The sequence below is a fragment of the Notamacropus eugenii genome, chromosome 1, assembly GCF_028372415.1.
Source record: "Notamacropus eugenii isolate mMacEug1 chromosome 1, mMacEug1.pri_v2, whole genome shotgun sequence".
Classification (NCBI taxonomy): Eukaryota; Metazoa; Chordata; class Mammalia; order Diprotodontia; family Macropodidae; genus Notamacropus; species Notamacropus eugenii.
Genome location: NC_092872.1, coordinates 705,300,565 through 705,316,738, shown reverse-complemented (window position 1 = coordinate 705,316,738; position 16,174 = coordinate 705,300,565). Strand labels below are relative to the sequence as shown.

Below are 16,174 nucleotides of genomic sequence, written 5' to 3'. Positions count from 1 at the left end.
ATCAAAGCAAGAATGTTGGCCTGGTTGGATCAGGGCCCTCAAACGCTTAATTAAAATTAGTCTCATTCATGGATTAGCTGTCAGTGATTTCTTTGGCTCCTTACATTGCAATCAAAATAATCTAAGAGTTTGCTATAAGTAATTATCCAAAAAACTTGTAAGAATAGTTTCATCTTTGATGAAGGCAGATATAATCGTAACTAAAGAAAATTTTATTATGGCAAAACATGAGTGATGCAAAGCTTTAGCTAAAAATGCTGGTCCAAGTAAAACACGATCAAGGGGATTTAAGGTATGAATTGGTGCCATAATAATAAAGGAAATTAAAGCAAAGACTCTAAAAGTGATGGAGGGAGGGAAAGGAAGGGATCAACTTACCTGCCACAATAACCTATAATTTAAAAGGAAAAACAGCTGGATATAAATGTCACCGTAATAGAGAAGTCCTGGTAAGTTGGAAAAAAAAAAAGACCAATTCAAGTCACTTTATAGAGTTAACACAGCTAATAAACACTTCCAGTTGTTCTGGATGCTGAGATGAAGAAAACAATGAAGTAACAAGACAAGATCTTCTTTGGTAATGAAATCCCTATACTATTCTCAAAAAGATTTAAATGAGATGACTACTAATCAAACTAACCTTCCTGGATGCTGTATGTTCTAATTTCTTTTTTTTTTAAATAACTCAAGCAACAGATTTTTTTCCTTAATTCAGAAAACTCTAGACAATTGACGTATATATCACAATATAAAAAAGTTCATTGCTTCTCGTAATAAATATGTAAAAGTCATTATGCCATTGAAAACCAAAAGTGTTTCCCAGTTTTGAAGTACAGGGGCCTGTGTCAAACAATTAAAGATTTCACACCAATTTTCCACTTATTCCTAACCACAAAAGCAATATAGAATGGGCAGAGCAGGACATCAGAGAGGAATAAAAAGTCAATATTGGCAATTTGAAAAAGAAAATATACAAATAAATATCAATGAAAATAGAACCGAGAGGGACCAATACCTTAGCAATTGATACAGGTTAAGTTTACTATGGGACATAAGACTAGAAGACCAAGACACAAAAAGGAAAGGAAATGAAAGAATATCCCAGGATGATGTCTTTTCATCATGGTAAGAACTCATCCTGTGCTGTCCACACTGTCCCATCTGATTACCCTTGAATATATTGTGAACTGGCTAAGTAGAACTAGGGTTATGGCCTATGTTTGTGGAAGAGGATTTTATTTTGCTCTCTAAAGAAAACTGGCCCTAAATGGGAGTGAAAAGAAATAATACAGCATAATCAGTAGTTGGCCCTAACCAGTTAAATGGCCCAATAGCAACAGGATGCCACTTAAGAAAACACATATTTTTTTAAATTTCAGATTATATCTTAGTCTTACAAAATTCACATTCGTTTCCTACCACACCAGGAAAGAAGACTGTTGCATTTTAGAAATATTTTCAATATGGGTTATAATATAAAGGGCTTATGGTTAACCAGCGTTTAATAGATAAAAACATCCCATTTTTGTGACATTCCTTTTACTTGGGGTAGAATTCCTTCAACAGGGAATCACAGAATTTTAGATTTGGAGAGGGCATGGACCTTAGAAGTCACCTAGATTAGTCCTGCACACAAAACTTGAGGCCTGCTTGCCCTGTTATAGCACGCCAAAGGATTTCTTCTACATACAAAAGATGTTTTCCTCTACATTTTTCAAAGGCTGCCCGAAACTTTTCGGCATAAGAAGCTGTAAGAAGCCCTAAGCAGCTCATGGGCCGCAAGTTGTGAGGCCTGACCTAGATCAATTTTCTTTTACAGATGAGAAAACTGTAGGACAATGCAAGGAAATTGAAAAGATCATACACGCAGTGTCTCTGACGAAAGATTTGAATTAATCAATAAATATTTATTAAGGATCTAATCTGTGTCAGGCATTGGCAGATACCAAGATAAAAATAAAACAGTCCCTTACTGAAAGATGCTTATGTTCTTTTGGGAGAGAGAACACAACTCATGGCTGGCACATAGTAGATGCTTAATAAATGCATGCTGATCAATAAATACATATGCATGCAAGCAATATACAAAAGTGATACTAGGTAATAAGGGGGAGGCCATAGCAGCCAAAGGCAACTCAGAAAAGGATCAATGTAGGTGGCCACCAGAGTTGAATCTTCAGAACAAGCTGGGGTTTCTAAGAGGTGAAGGTGAAGGGAACATATTCCTGACATGGAAGAAAATCAGTGCTAAGGTGAGGAGATGGACAATGGAATGCCACATTTGAGCCACAGTAAGAAAGCCAGTTTGGCTGGGCCTAACATATGTAAGTGGGAATGACAGGTCTAAAAGGAAAAGTGAAAGCTGAATGGTAAGAGGCTCCAGAGGGTAATAAGGAGCCACAGGAGTTTACCAATAGGGGGACTAACATGATCAGATCAACAATTTAGGAAGGTTACTTTGGCAGCTATGTGATAGGGGAGAGATGTGAGGTAGGGCAGGGGCTGCTGTAATGGTCCAGGTGATAGGTGATAAGGGCCAGAACTACTGTGATGGTCATGTACATGGAGAAGAGAAAAATGCAAGAGATATTGTGAAGGCATGAATGACAAGATGTGACAACTAACTGGAATATAGCACGAGTAGTTGAGAACACCACCAAGGTGGGAGACTTGGGAAACTGAAGGGACAGTTGAGTGGGATAGTGCCCTATATGGGCACCACTAAATAAAATAAGCATTTATTAAACCCCTATGATGTGTCAGCACTGTGTACTAGGTGTTTTGCAGATATTGTCTCATCTCCTCACAAAAACTCTGGGAGGTCGGTGCTATTATGATACTCATTTTAGAGGTGAGCAAACTGAAGCAGACGCTTTAAGTGACTTGCCCAAGGTCACACAGCTATGAAGTGTGAGGCCAGATTTTACCTCGTCTTCCTGACTCCAGGCCCACTGAACCACTTCTAGCTATCTCTACTATGGATAGAAATAGGAAAATCAGAAGAGGAGAGGGTTAGGGCTGACATCACAATGTACGATGTGTTCGCCTGTGGCTGATGAGTCCAGTCTACCATAGTTGGGCACAAATAGTCTGTTTGAACATTTGGGAAAGAGATGTCTCCAGACCTGCCCGTCTAATGTTCCCTTTGTGCTGAGACACAGCACCTTCTTTGATGTGGGCATGTTGGGGGGGGGGTAGTCCTGTGCCAGTGTCTCCCATTCTAAAGTTCCTCAGAGACCTTGACAGTGGTCTTGTACCTCTTCTTCTGACCTCTGCGTAAGCATTGGGTTAGGATAGGGGGAAAGATAATGAGTTGTTGGACTTGTTGAGATCCCTACAGAGTAGCCAGTTTGAAATGTAGGACTGTAGCTGAGAGAGATTAGAGAAGGATATACAGAACCTGGGAGTCATTTGCATAGAGATAATTAAAAACATGGAAGCTGATGGGGTCATTTAGGGAGAGATTTCAAAGAGAAGAGCACCAAGGACAGAGGGTTGGAGGTACACCCACAATTAGGAGGCATGATAAGGATGGTGATCCAGCAAGACTCTGATTAGTCAGGAGATGTTGGAGAATTAAAAGAGAGCCCTAGAGAGGAGAGATATCTTGGAGAATAGGTTAGCAGTGTAAAATGCTATGGAGAGGTCAAAAAGGATAACAAGTAGGAAAAGGGCATTAGATTAGGTGATTTTTGATAATTTTATAACTGATCAACTTCAATCCAGCAAAGGCAAATGGAAAATGGCCGAAGATTGAGAAAAAAGGAAATTAAAGTATATACTTAAATAGCTTTTTCTAGGAGCTTAGCTGCAAAAGGGAAGGAAAATGTGACAAGAATTTAAGAGGATGATAGGGTCTAATGATGGTGGGGTGTTGTGTATGTGTGTTTTAAGGATGAGGGACACCTGGGAATATTTATAGGCAGCAGAAAAGGAAACAGACAAATTTTACAATTACAAAAAGGGAATGAATGATTATGGGGATAGCCTCTGAGGAACACAAGAGTGAATGAGAGCAAAGAGTTGGCCTTGGTAACTCAAAGGACCATCAGACATCAGAGTAAATGAGAAAAAAATGGGCACTAATAATGTTAGGAGGCTGTGAGAGAGAAGAAAAGGAACTCCTAATAGCCTCCATTTTTGAGATTCTCAACTGTAAGTACTGGGAAAGAGGGTGGTAGGGAAAGCTTGAGAGAAGAGAGGTTTTGGAATAGCTGTTATAAGAAGTGTGATATATATTCAATTAAGGAAAAGGAACATGAGGGCCCAGTTGAGATTAGCTCACAAATTTGTAGCAGACCTCGTGAGCATGGCTGAGTGACGTCTTTCAGCTACCTTCAGTGCCTGGTGCACAGATGCAAAGGTGGCACATGGAAGAAGTAATCCAGGATTGATGTGTGGGAAGGCATGAGCAGTGATAAAACAAGGGAACAAGTAATTTGGGAGCAGAGGATCAAATAGGGAGAAAAAGTGTAGCCATAACAGGAGTCATGGCCTAGGAAAGTACAGCATAGGAGTAAGGCAAAGCAAGACATGGAACGATAGGTGGTTATGATTGAATAAAGGCATTTTGGAGCTTTTCAGATGACCGCAAAAGCAAGAGTGTGATCATCACTGCGTGTGGCTGAGGTGGAATGGCAGATAGAGCTGAGGAGCCTGAAGTCCTAGGAGATTAGTGTTTGAAAGAATATTAACATGTATTGTTAAAGTCCTTTAGTATAAGACTAGTAAAATGTGGTTGAAAGTCAGTCAAGCATGAAATTCCATGAGAAAGAAGAAAAGTATAAAGTGATTACCTAACTGCCACCAGGCTCCAGACTGGGTGATATAGTTGGAAAGAGTAGACTTCAAAGGAGGAGAAGGTGCTGAGTGAAAATGGAAGAGGGAGAATCTGAAAAGGGGAGCAAGATGCATTCTGACTGTTCCTGCTGCACTAAGGTGTTGTAGGGTCTGGGAGAAGGAGAAAATGGCCCTGCAAAAGAGGGCTGGATCCTCTGCCTCTAAAGCCAGTGCATTCCAATGCTTCCTGGTATTTCTGTCTCTCGTCCCTCTAAACCCATTCTCAAAAACACTGCAGGATTCTGATCTTTGAAACATCAAATCTGTTGCTAGAGGCTCATGAAACATGAATACAATGTTAGAACAATTAACTTTCCTTATCCAGGCGGAGGTTAATTTAACATCTATAAACCAAAATAAGCAGGAATCATCAAAACTACTTTGTCCTCATTACTAAATAGAAAATCTGATGGATAATGCAAAACTGACACTTTAAATAATAAACTTTATTCTCTTTCCTTGATTAGCCTTTAGCCAAATCCAAAAAGTAGAAAATTAGTTAAATTTGAATTTCAAGGCATTTTCTTTCCTGTTTTTACTGTATGGCAAAAGTCGTAATGATCAGTGAAGCTTACTAAGCAAGGCACTACGGACAAAACTGATCCAGGGTCATTTATTTTCAATTCAGTTATACAATCCAAGAAGCACCAAGTCATGTCTATTATGATTAGCCAACTGCCCAGTCCAGAAACATCCTTTATAACATTTCCGAGACCAATATCATTTTGCAATGGCATCATTAGTACACTATAATCATGACATATTATAAAATCATGAAATCCAGCTAATCATTTTTTTTTTTTATAACATTCTGTGGAACTGTTTTCCCCATATCTTTTTGCCTAATGTCATGTTTTCATCAAGTAATGACACTGGGCAGTGGAGTAATATGTGTGTACAAGCAAAAATTTATGCCAAGCAAGTACAAAATCTTGTTTCCTTTAGTTAAATTTACATTAGTTTTCAAGGCTATTACTTACATCAATCTCTCCATCATCTATTTCTCCATCATCTTCCTCTTTTTTTTTCTCCTTCAGAGATTCCAGGTGCTCTTTTTCCTCCCCATTTTTATCACTGGATTTCTCTTCTTCCTCTGGAATACCTTCTCCTTTCTCGTCCTCATCTTCTCCAGTAGCCTTTTCAGCCTCATCCTCTTGAGCAGTAGTTGTTGGTTCCTCAGGAACTTCCTCATCATAATCTAATTCATGTTCATCCAGTTCTCTAGTGACTGAAGAGGCTTCATCTCGAAGATCATTTGTCCTGTCTTCTTCCTCCTCCTCTTCTTCCTCCTCCTCCTCCTGACACGGGGAGTTTTTAAGCTCTCTGCTCTGATCATTATTATCAGAGTCCTGAGATTTGGTTTCACTTAATCGGTCCTCCTCATCTGAATGATTTTCCTCTTCACCCTGACTCAATGCCCTTGCTGTATCATCCTCTTCTTCCTCCAAGTCAGTGCCCCGCCCACCCTCTCCATCCAACTCCCGATCAGACCCACTTTCTTTCAGAATGTCATCATCTGAGAGCTCTGGCTGCTCTTCTTCTGGAGATCCAGGATCTCGATCAGGGCTCTCACACACATCCATCAGTGTCTTCTGGTCTACAAAAGAACGAGAAATATATACATTTATCAAATTCAACATAAACTGGGAAATATATATCATTTCCTAGTTCTACTGGCCTGAAGAGAAAAGGTATAAGTGTCTCTCCTTCATCTGGCTTTATCCTGAACAGAGATTATCTATAATTTAGACTCATTCCCCAGACTACAGATGCTACGCTCCTTGGAATCATATATTTATAGAGCTGAAAGGGACCTCAGAACTCCCTTATTTTACAGATAAGGGGACTGAGCTCAGCGCAGAGGTTAAATGACTTGCCCAAGCTTATATAGTAAGTGGCAGAGCCAGGATTTGAACCCAATTCCTTTGGCACAAAATCTAGAACTCTTACTACTGTACCATTCCAAGAGAAAATAGGCAATTAACTTTAAAATCATATAGATCCAATTAAGAATCATAAATTAATATGATATTTATAAACCACTTAAGAGATATTTAGCAATGATAATTTAAGTGAAATATGCCATATGTGTTAAGATCCTCCATTATCCTCAGCACACTACTTCCCTGAACTCTACCTTCCCCTAAATACAAATGCAATTTAAGGCAATATCTCAATGTTACAATTTTGACATGATTCCCTCTCCCTCCCCCATTCTAAAAGTTAATAAGAAAAAAGTCAATAAGATCTTTTGCTGTAAGAGACAACAATGCGACTTTAGGTGACATGTTTTTGAAATTAAATGTGGCCTCCATATGGTAACCACTGATGCTGTACACGGCACCAGATTGTAAGCCATAAACCTACCTTTGGCTTTAGAGTTAACCTTAGGGGCCTAAAGTAGAATAATTGTAGACAGTTCTTTAGCAACTCTCAGCATGCATTTCAAAGGGTGTCCACGTTGGTGCCTGTCACTTTTCATGTATAAGTACTGTGTTAACATCCACCCAGATCAGAACACCTATTAAAAATAAGTTAGGATAATAGATAGTGGGCACTAGTGGTCCATTTTATGACCTGGGACAACTCTACTCACCGGAGGGGATGGGTTTATCAGTATCACTTTACATTCCAAAAGCCGAAGAGCATTTGTCATACAAAAGATGCCCACAGAAGCAAAGATATAGAATGCTATGAACTAAAGAATTACTCAGGGACACCATAATTCGTTATAATATTTTAGGCCATTTTTGTATTGTCAGGTAACTAAGTAGACACCATCATATCTACAATGAGGGATTCCTTCCTTCCCACCAAAATTGTGACTCATGACTTTGATATAAGCTGCCAATGGGTATATTCACCTGTAGAGAAGAACTTCTGGTAGAAAATTCTCCATATTACGAGAGCTGTGCTTACATGATGCTGACAGTCTCATTCTGCTCTATTTCAGAAGATATTCAAGTCTATTTTTACTACTCCAGATTTAATTATAAAGTGCACACATGCTGGTATCCCACTCAGATGCTTTAGGAGTGTACTTTGTTCTTCCTTCTCCTGTTTTTAAATGCAGGGCAAGATGGCTGACATTTACTAATTTCATTCTGCATGTTGGTGGCAGAAAAAACACTGAGCAGTTTTCATGCAGTCCTCTGAAATCTACAGGGATGTACACACTGGCTACATTCACAGCATCACAGGATTTAGAGCTGAAAGAGACTTTAGAGATTATCTAGTCCAACCCCCTCAAATGACAGATGAAGACCAGGAGAGTCAGAGGTGGGACATGGCTTGCCCAAAAGTCACATGGTATATTCAGGAACAGGATATTTTTCAATTCCACCCCCTCCCCACACACCATCCCCCAATTAGAAGTCACATTTGAACCCAGGACTTTTTTACTCTAAATTCAATGTGCATTTCAATATACAATGCAATGCAGCTAACTTCATACCCTGGTAGACTTCTGAATCTCAGTCTTTCCCTGAACAGCACTGCCTGAATACTTATTTCAGGCTATGCTCTCCATGGCATACCATCCCCTTCTAACATAGCCTCACACTAATCCTCCCACCTCTGAGGTTTTTTTCTGTCTGCCACAATCTCAATAATGAAACAGGATAGTAATATCACAAGCACACTATTATCTTAGTGATCTAGAGCAAAAAAAAACGTACACTGAATTAAAGTCTATCAATCATCCAGTGCTTACTGGTTTGGGCAGAGTCTTTGGGGCTCACTCTTCAAAAGTAAAACATTTAAAAGCACATAAAAGTAGAAAATAAGCTCAGAAATTCACTCCTCCAAAAAGCTAAAATCACAACTCTGACAACAATTTATTGTTTTAACAAATGAAAAAATTCTCTGGGAGGGATATGTCATGGCAATTTACTTTAAGAGCTGTTTGTTTAGAACCTGGGATTTCAGCTGTGTAGCAAAGTCGGTAGTGTAAACTCCCTTCATCAATGAAGTTAGGCAACTCCGTAACTTAGAGTCTTACAAAGTTCCTTGGCCGGCAATGAGGTCTCACAGAATGTGTCAAAAACAGTACTTGAACTCAAGTCTTCCTGATTTCAAGGTCAATCCTCTATCCCCTGACTTGTTTGCAGAAAATGGCCAGCCAGCCAGAATGAAAGGAAGAAAGCAAAGAGAAAGTTAAGAGCAATAGATATGTATAAGCCATTAACAGAAAATATGGGATACTTGTTTTCTCACCTATATAAAGTCACTATTAAAAAGCAAACAGACATTTGAAAGTGACTCACATCTCATTCTACAAACTGTTCAACATGGAAAGGGAAATGCATACCTGAATAGGAAAGGAAAGGAGAGAACACTGAGGATCTTTTTCTTTTTTACAAAAAAATCATTTGAATTTCATGCTTCATGCTGCTCTAAGCATGTGAATAAAGGTGGAGGAAAAAACTGACCCTCTGTGCCAGGAAGAACAAGAATTCAAGTCCTTCTGCTGACACTTCTCACTTCCTCCCCCCACCCCCAGTCAAGTGGGAATAGGGAATGGCTATCAATTAACAATAGCCCCCAAAAGGTCAGGAGCCTAAACTATAACAAGGTGAAAATCTCATTTTAAAGCCTTACTGAAGGGATAATATTAACATACTATACACTCAAGAACCATTTTTGTACTGGCTGTTTGGTTACAATGAAAGAGCCTTTAGTATTTTATGTGATGAATTTAGATAATCCTCAAAAGAATGTCTTATCTATGCTACTACCTCCCCAAGAAATAAATAGATACCAGATTTCATGGACTGCCTACAAAAGTAAATTTATCTACAAAATTAAGTTCCAATCGAAACTATCTATAGCTAACAAACCATGCACCTAATGGGTTGCAGATATCTCCGGCATATGCCTGCTAAACACAGAACCACAATCTAATCTTCAGTTATGATCTAATCATGACATGTGAGATATACTCTTATTCAAAGCTCTTATGTTCCACACACTATCATAGCCTATTTCTAGATCTTCACACATATAGATAATTCATTATAAAGCATGCTAATCTGGTTTAATTAGGTAAAGAACCAACTGCACTTTTACATTTAGACCTTAAATGATGAAATGTAGAAATGAATGCCTTTCTGATTTCTGAATCAGTCTTAACCAATCCAAGAAAAGGGCTTGTAAGTAAATGGAAGAAAGTTCATTTTAAAACTTGCTTTGTCCTTCCTGTATGGAAAGAACATTATAGGTAGTTCCCAATTTGCAAACACTAAACTATGAAAATCCTTTACCATTAAGAACAGTTATTGCCATCAAAGCTCTACCTGACTTTTGCATGACAGCTTTCACTTCTGCCACCAGGAGTAACTTCTCATTTCCATTGATTTCTTCCTTCACCCAACCTTCTCCGCCATTCTGTAAGTACTAGCAAAGCTCCAACCTAGAGTGACCCACACCCCCTTGCTACAATATCCAATTCCCTATGACCTGTACAAGCTTCAGAGAGACTCAAAAAGTTCAGAGAACCTTATATATTATAGTTTGGGGGCTACCCTGAAAACCTAAGTACCATTTATAAAAACTGTTTCTATGGAAAATGCTATATTTCAAATTCCAAACAACCAGCCAAAAATGATCTTGTGGAACACAACCCATTCCTAAGTTGGGAACTGCCTACGCTAACAGCAGTGGGACATTTTCTCTGAATTATGTTCTTCCAATAGTGGTTAACTCATCAAGAAGCATTTATTATATGTCAGGGAGATGCCTGGGGATACCAAGAAATCATAAAATATCTCTTGCCCTGAGACAACCACATAATACCAGAAGCGACATGTATACAATCAAGTGTCCACTTACATCGTACTGCAGCTCCCCTTATACAACAGTTTATTTTTCCAAAATAAATACAAGGGTTTACTTTGAGCCCAAAGAATAGTGATGGGATTACAAGTGGTGCTGGACAAAATTTTTATACTTGTGAAATTGTCTCATCATAAAACCTTAGGATTATCTATCAATATATACTTGGTCATGAATTCCCTCTACAACAACTTCAACAAACAATTACCCAGTCTCTTTCTGGATCCTGATTCCTGTTCAACATATAAGCTATCCCTTCCAGCTTTGAGTTATCTTCAAATTTATTAAGCACTCTATCCATACCTTCAAAATGATTAAAATGCCGATCACAGGACTGAGATCAGTAGCAGACACAGACACAAAGATACACATGTATTTTTAAAATATAAAAAATTAAGCACTTGCTATGCTTGTGTCCACTTACAAATTTGATTTTTAAGTTCTACTTTAGCACGTTGGAAGAGAAGCTACTTAAAAGAACCCCCCCAAATTCCATTTCCTATACTCTTCAAGGCTGAAGATAAGCTTTCATGTGCTCATAAGAATGTGCCAGAGCAATAAAAGCACTAAACACACTTACTACTCTCAGGAGGAAGCCTTCACTTTCCAGGCAGTCAGCTTTGTCTTCCCTTGTAAGACCAGCAAAATTTAAGTCTATGGTGTTATACTAGTTATGTCTCTTTTATAAAGATAAAATGGTTTCTCTCTCTGAAGCCTTTTTCAACCCAACAGTAAGAAATTTGAAAGCTATCATAACATGAAAGTAACATTTACTTTAAGGGAAAGAGCACTGGGTTCTAGAGACAGAACTTGGTTCATAACTCACTACTGCTTCCTACCTTTGTAAACTTTGGGCAAATCACTTAACTTCCCTGGGTCCTGGCTTCTCCATCTGTAAAATGAGGGAGCTGGATTATGGGGCCTCCAAGTCTCTTTAAGTCTATGAATCCACAGGCACTGACAGAAGCATCAGACCAGTTCTATCAATGTGGTTTAGTTAGAAAGAATCCTGGACTATCTTTCAGAAGACCAGGGTTCTGCAATCTGTCACTACTTGTATGACTTTAAATTACTAAAAAAAATATATATATTGACAATAACCACCACTTTATAACTACATAGAACTTTATGGTTTTCACATACATTCTCTCATAATATTTCTGGGTCTCAGTTACTTCACATATACTACAAAAGGTCCAAAATAGGTAATCTGTATGGTTCCTTCCAGATTTAACACTCTATTAGTATAAAAAGGACTAATTCAGAAAAACCTGGTTTACTTTAGTTTTACAAATGAGACTTTCTGAACAAAAAAGTCTTAGCTGACTTCTAACAATTTTGACCAATTTTATCTTCTTAGATGAACTAATACTATCTATCCTATGATCATGAATTCATGTCAAGGTTTAAAGCCTAACGTTCAGGACTTTGTTCAGACATTTAAGGAATTGCCTATGACATATGAGATATGATTGAAAGGATGAGAATGATTTTTAAGAAGCAAAAATTTGCGATTCATGATTTCAGCAATGTGAACGCTCTCTCCATACAAAGTCTGTGATAACTGCACACCTAAATAGATTACATAAATGAAAATTCTGGGACCAAATAAATTCATCACCCTATCAGGGTTCTGGTGATAAGACTTCACTGGGTCTGGCTGGTCCTCAAACAAGTCCATTGCCAGGGTCCTACTCAAAATTTTGTTAGGACCTGCTAGACCTTTGTGCTCTGCTGGCACAACCTTCAAGAATGCAGTATCACCTCCACACCATCATAAAGCAACTAGAGAAATATTTTGGTTTTGTTTTTACATCTAAATTATGAAAAAAACCAAAATGTAGTCACTCTGCAAGAAGACATGTTTATTCCAACAAATAAGGCTCTTTATAAGACAAAAGGAAATTTTAGTAACAGTTCTATTTAAACTCACTTTTAAAACTTCTCTTTCAGTGTATATGGCAGTATTTTCAAATATATTAAATAGTGGCAAGTCTTTGTCCTTTGGGGAACAATCTGAATTCAGAAAGAGTAAAAAAGCAAGCAATCTCAAATCTAATGAATAATTGAAAGACTGAGCTGAGTAATAATATTTTTAGCCAAAAAGCAAGGGCTACTATAAATAATCACCTTGATATTCTTCCCTAGCTTGTAAAGGCTTTGAAGGCAAAGAGGACTCCTTAAAATGTTTTGCCCAATAACAGCATTATTGGAATAAGTATATAGCTTCCCAAGGGACTTGTTTGAAGGTCAATATTCATTTGGCTGTATTTTTAAAATTTTACTTTTTAAAGCATTCTTACTTTACAGCCATAACTCCGAGACCACAAAGGAGAGAAACCCAAAAGGTGAACACTCCCAGAAGGAAACAGTATGGCTGGGGACTGAGCATTAATTTCCCTCAAATTTAACTATGAGACTCATTGCTCTATGGCTCCCCCAATGTCCTAGGGCAGTCATTCATGCTTGAACAATCAAGAATTGCTGAAAGAAGTCAAAAACTACTTTGATCACAGGCAAGGCTTTACTGCACCTTTTCTGAAGCGGCAATACTGTTTCTCTGTGGTTACAGATGACCATTTAAAGACTATGGACACATCTTCTCAGGAAACTGTATGGCTATCAAACAACTTAAGATAAAAGGTTTCCTGGACTTGATGAAGCTGGCTCAATCAATAGTCAAGGTTTATCCTCTGAGCTACCCCAATCTTTCAGATGGGGCAAGGGTAGGGTGATCCCAGTCCCATCATCAAGCAAAGAGCTAAATCACTAAAAAGGAACTTAAGGCTTGCTGGTCAGAAAAAAAACTAATGATATGTCACAAAATGGCATACACTCACAAACGCACACACAATGAGACTCTCTTCTCTTATTTAAAAAAAATGTAAAATTCTCCTAAATTAGCACAGGTCCTGACACATAGCAAGCGCTTAAATGCACGACTTGACAATGGACTTAGAGACCTCGACGATCTGACCTCTCAGAAGCCTTCTTTCCTCATCTGTAAGATGAAGTAACAGTTGCACTAAGACTTCCAGCTCTTTGTGAACCTTAAACTGCTGTAGGAATATTTTTAAAGGTAAATGCGATAAAACTTGCACGCTCCACAACAAAGCACAGACAATCCCTGTAGCAAAGTCTAGGTTTCAGCGTGAGCTCAGGCACAAGAGCGGAAACCTTCACTTTCCCCAGCATGGCTACAGTTACTTCGAGCCCATCCACAACCCTCCCACTTTGCTTCCATTTCTTAATCAGACAGACATGGAAGTTACGCTGTCGCTTTCTTCTTTCTAAAAGGTGCAAGAGTGGCCTGGAGCACAGCCAGCCAGTACGCTCCAGAGAGGAAAGGCAGCAAATTCCACCCAAAAGTTTCTCACGCCACAACTTTCCGCGGAGGGAAGCCCTCGTGGACCGCAGCCGCTGGCCTTTGTGGTCGGTCAGCACGGGTCAAGTAAAGCTCGGGCCCAGCATCCGTGACAGCTCCGGAAAAGCCAGGCAGGCGCTCAGAGCGACCCCCACGGGCGGCCAGCCCCCAGCGCAGCCAGCGTCTCCAGGTTTCGGCCGCAAGCGGCCCGCCCTCCCGGGGCAGTGAGGGAGTGTGACCGCGCGTGCTTTGGGGCTGCATTCCCACCCCACCAGCCCCGAGCGCGCCGCTCCCCCCACGGAGCCGGGCGCCGAACCTGGCCCCTCCCCCCCACGCCCCACGCGCGCACGCGCACACACTCGCGCGCGCGCCGGGGGAGCCACGAGCCCTGAAGTGCTCGAGCCCCGAGCCCCTCCCCCCTCCCCGCCTCCGAGGCCCCCGCGCGCGGCCCGGCCTTTCGTACGGGGCCGCCGCTCCCCCCGCCCCGGCCGGCCCCCGCCGCGGCCTCCAGCCCAGGCCGGGCCTGCGCCGCTGCCGCCGCCCAGTCCCCGGCGCCCGCTCCTCACCTCACCTCAGCGCGAGGGCGGCCGCGGAGGAGAGGAGGGGGACGGGGCGGGGGAGGGGGGACGGCTGCGCGGCGAGGCGTCTTCCCGGTCCTTCCGCTCCTCACAGACCTTGGCTGCTTCGGCTCCGGCTCCGGCTCCGGCTTCGGGGCGACGCGGGCGGAACAAACGGGCTCCACTACCCGCGGGGGCCGGCCATTGTGCGACGTCATCAGGCCGCGACCGCCTCTCTCCAGAGAGCGGGCTTCCCTCCTCCCTCCTTCTCTCCCTGGCCTGGACCGGCCGCTCCGCCCCCTCTTCTCTCCGCGCCGTGCCGGACCGTGAGTGCCCTGCGTGCTGTGCGTGCCACGCTTAAAGAGACAGACGCTGCCTTTAGCCTGAAACCTTGCCGCAAAGGGAGGCGGGAGGCACTGGGGGAAGATAAATGGAGGCATATGGGTCAATCAGGCCTTGAAACCAATAAAAATGCAGTATATATGTTCTGGGTTTTAGCCACCATTCAGCACGCTGGAGAGTCAAGGACAAAACGAAACAGCTCTTGCCCTCAAGGAGCTTAGCATTCTAGTGTGCACATGAAAAGAAGATACTTTGTTGCATCTCAGCTTTGGAGGCTGCATTAAGTGCAGAATCACCGGCAAACAGAAAGTCATGCACCAGCACTCGCTCCACTTTGGTCTTGGCTTGTAGCCTTTTCAAATTGAAGAATTTACGATCAGTACAGTAGTTGACCTTGATGCCATGTTCATCCTCACTGAAAGCATTGGACAACATGGCTGAAAACATCATGCTAAAAAGCATGGGAGGAAACACACAGCCCTGTTTCACTCCATTGATGACTGGAATTTTCTGTTTGCAGATGATTGTGCACTCAATGCAGCCTCGGAAGCTGAGATGCAACAAAGTATGGATCAGTTCTCTACTGCCTGTGCTAATTTTGGCCTAATAATTAACACCAAGAAAACACAAGTGCTCCATCAGCCACCACCACACCATCCAGACGTGGAACCATCTGTCATAACAAATGGAGAAGTTTTGAATGCTGTGGATAAGTTCACTTACCTTAGTAGTATATTTTCCAAGGATGTACACATTGACAATAAGGTTGATACATGCATTGCCAGAGTTAGCTCAGTATTTGGGAGGCTCTGAAGAAAAGTTTGGGAGAGAAGAGGTATTAGACTGACTACCAAACTGAAGGTCTACAGAGTGTTGTGCTGACCTCATTGTTGTATGCCTGTGAAACATGGACAGTCTACCAGCGCCATGCCAGGAGACTGAATCGTTTTCATTTGAACTGTCTTAGGAAGATTCTGAGGATCACCTGGCAGGATAAGGTACCAGAGACTGAAGTCCTTGCTCTAGCTGAACTGCCAAGTATTCAAACTATGCTTCAGAGAGTGCAACTCTGATGGGCTGGCCATGTTGTTTGAATGTAAAATGTGCACTTGCCAAAAAGACTATTTTATGGCGAACTCATATGGGGCGTTGCAATCACATGGTGTTCAGAAGAAGTGATACAAGGACACTCTCAAGGTCTCTCTCAAGAACTTTGGATTTGATTGTGGGACATGGGAGA

At 41.0% G+C, this 16,174-nt stretch overlaps 1 protein-coding gene across 17 annotated transcripts in view; it reads right to left on the bottom strand.

Moving 5' to 3' along the window:
* Positions 1-14,939, bottom strand: part of ZC3H18 (zinc finger CCCH-type containing 18) — an 87,823-nt gene extending 72,884 nt beyond the window's left edge. For 8 of the 17 annotated variants that reach the window (XR_011972909.1, XM_072636306.1, XM_072636318.1 and 5 more), the window contains exons 1-2: positions 14,710-14,939; positions 5,820-6,436 (exon numbers count right to left, since the gene is read on the bottom strand). Coding sequence is in view for 16 of the 17 variants with exons in the window: in XM_072636306.1 (XP_072492407.1) it covers positions 5,820-6,422 (603 nt within the window). In the remaining variant the exon portion in view is untranslated. Of the gene's footprint in view, positions 1-5,819; positions 6,437-7,206; positions 7,361-7,703; positions 9,397-14,601 lie in introns of those variants that run through there. The other 9 variants (XM_072636309.1, XM_072636312.1, XM_072636316.1 and 6 more) reach the window with 5 other exon arrangements.
* Positions 14,940-16,174: the final 1,235 nt, after the last annotated feature.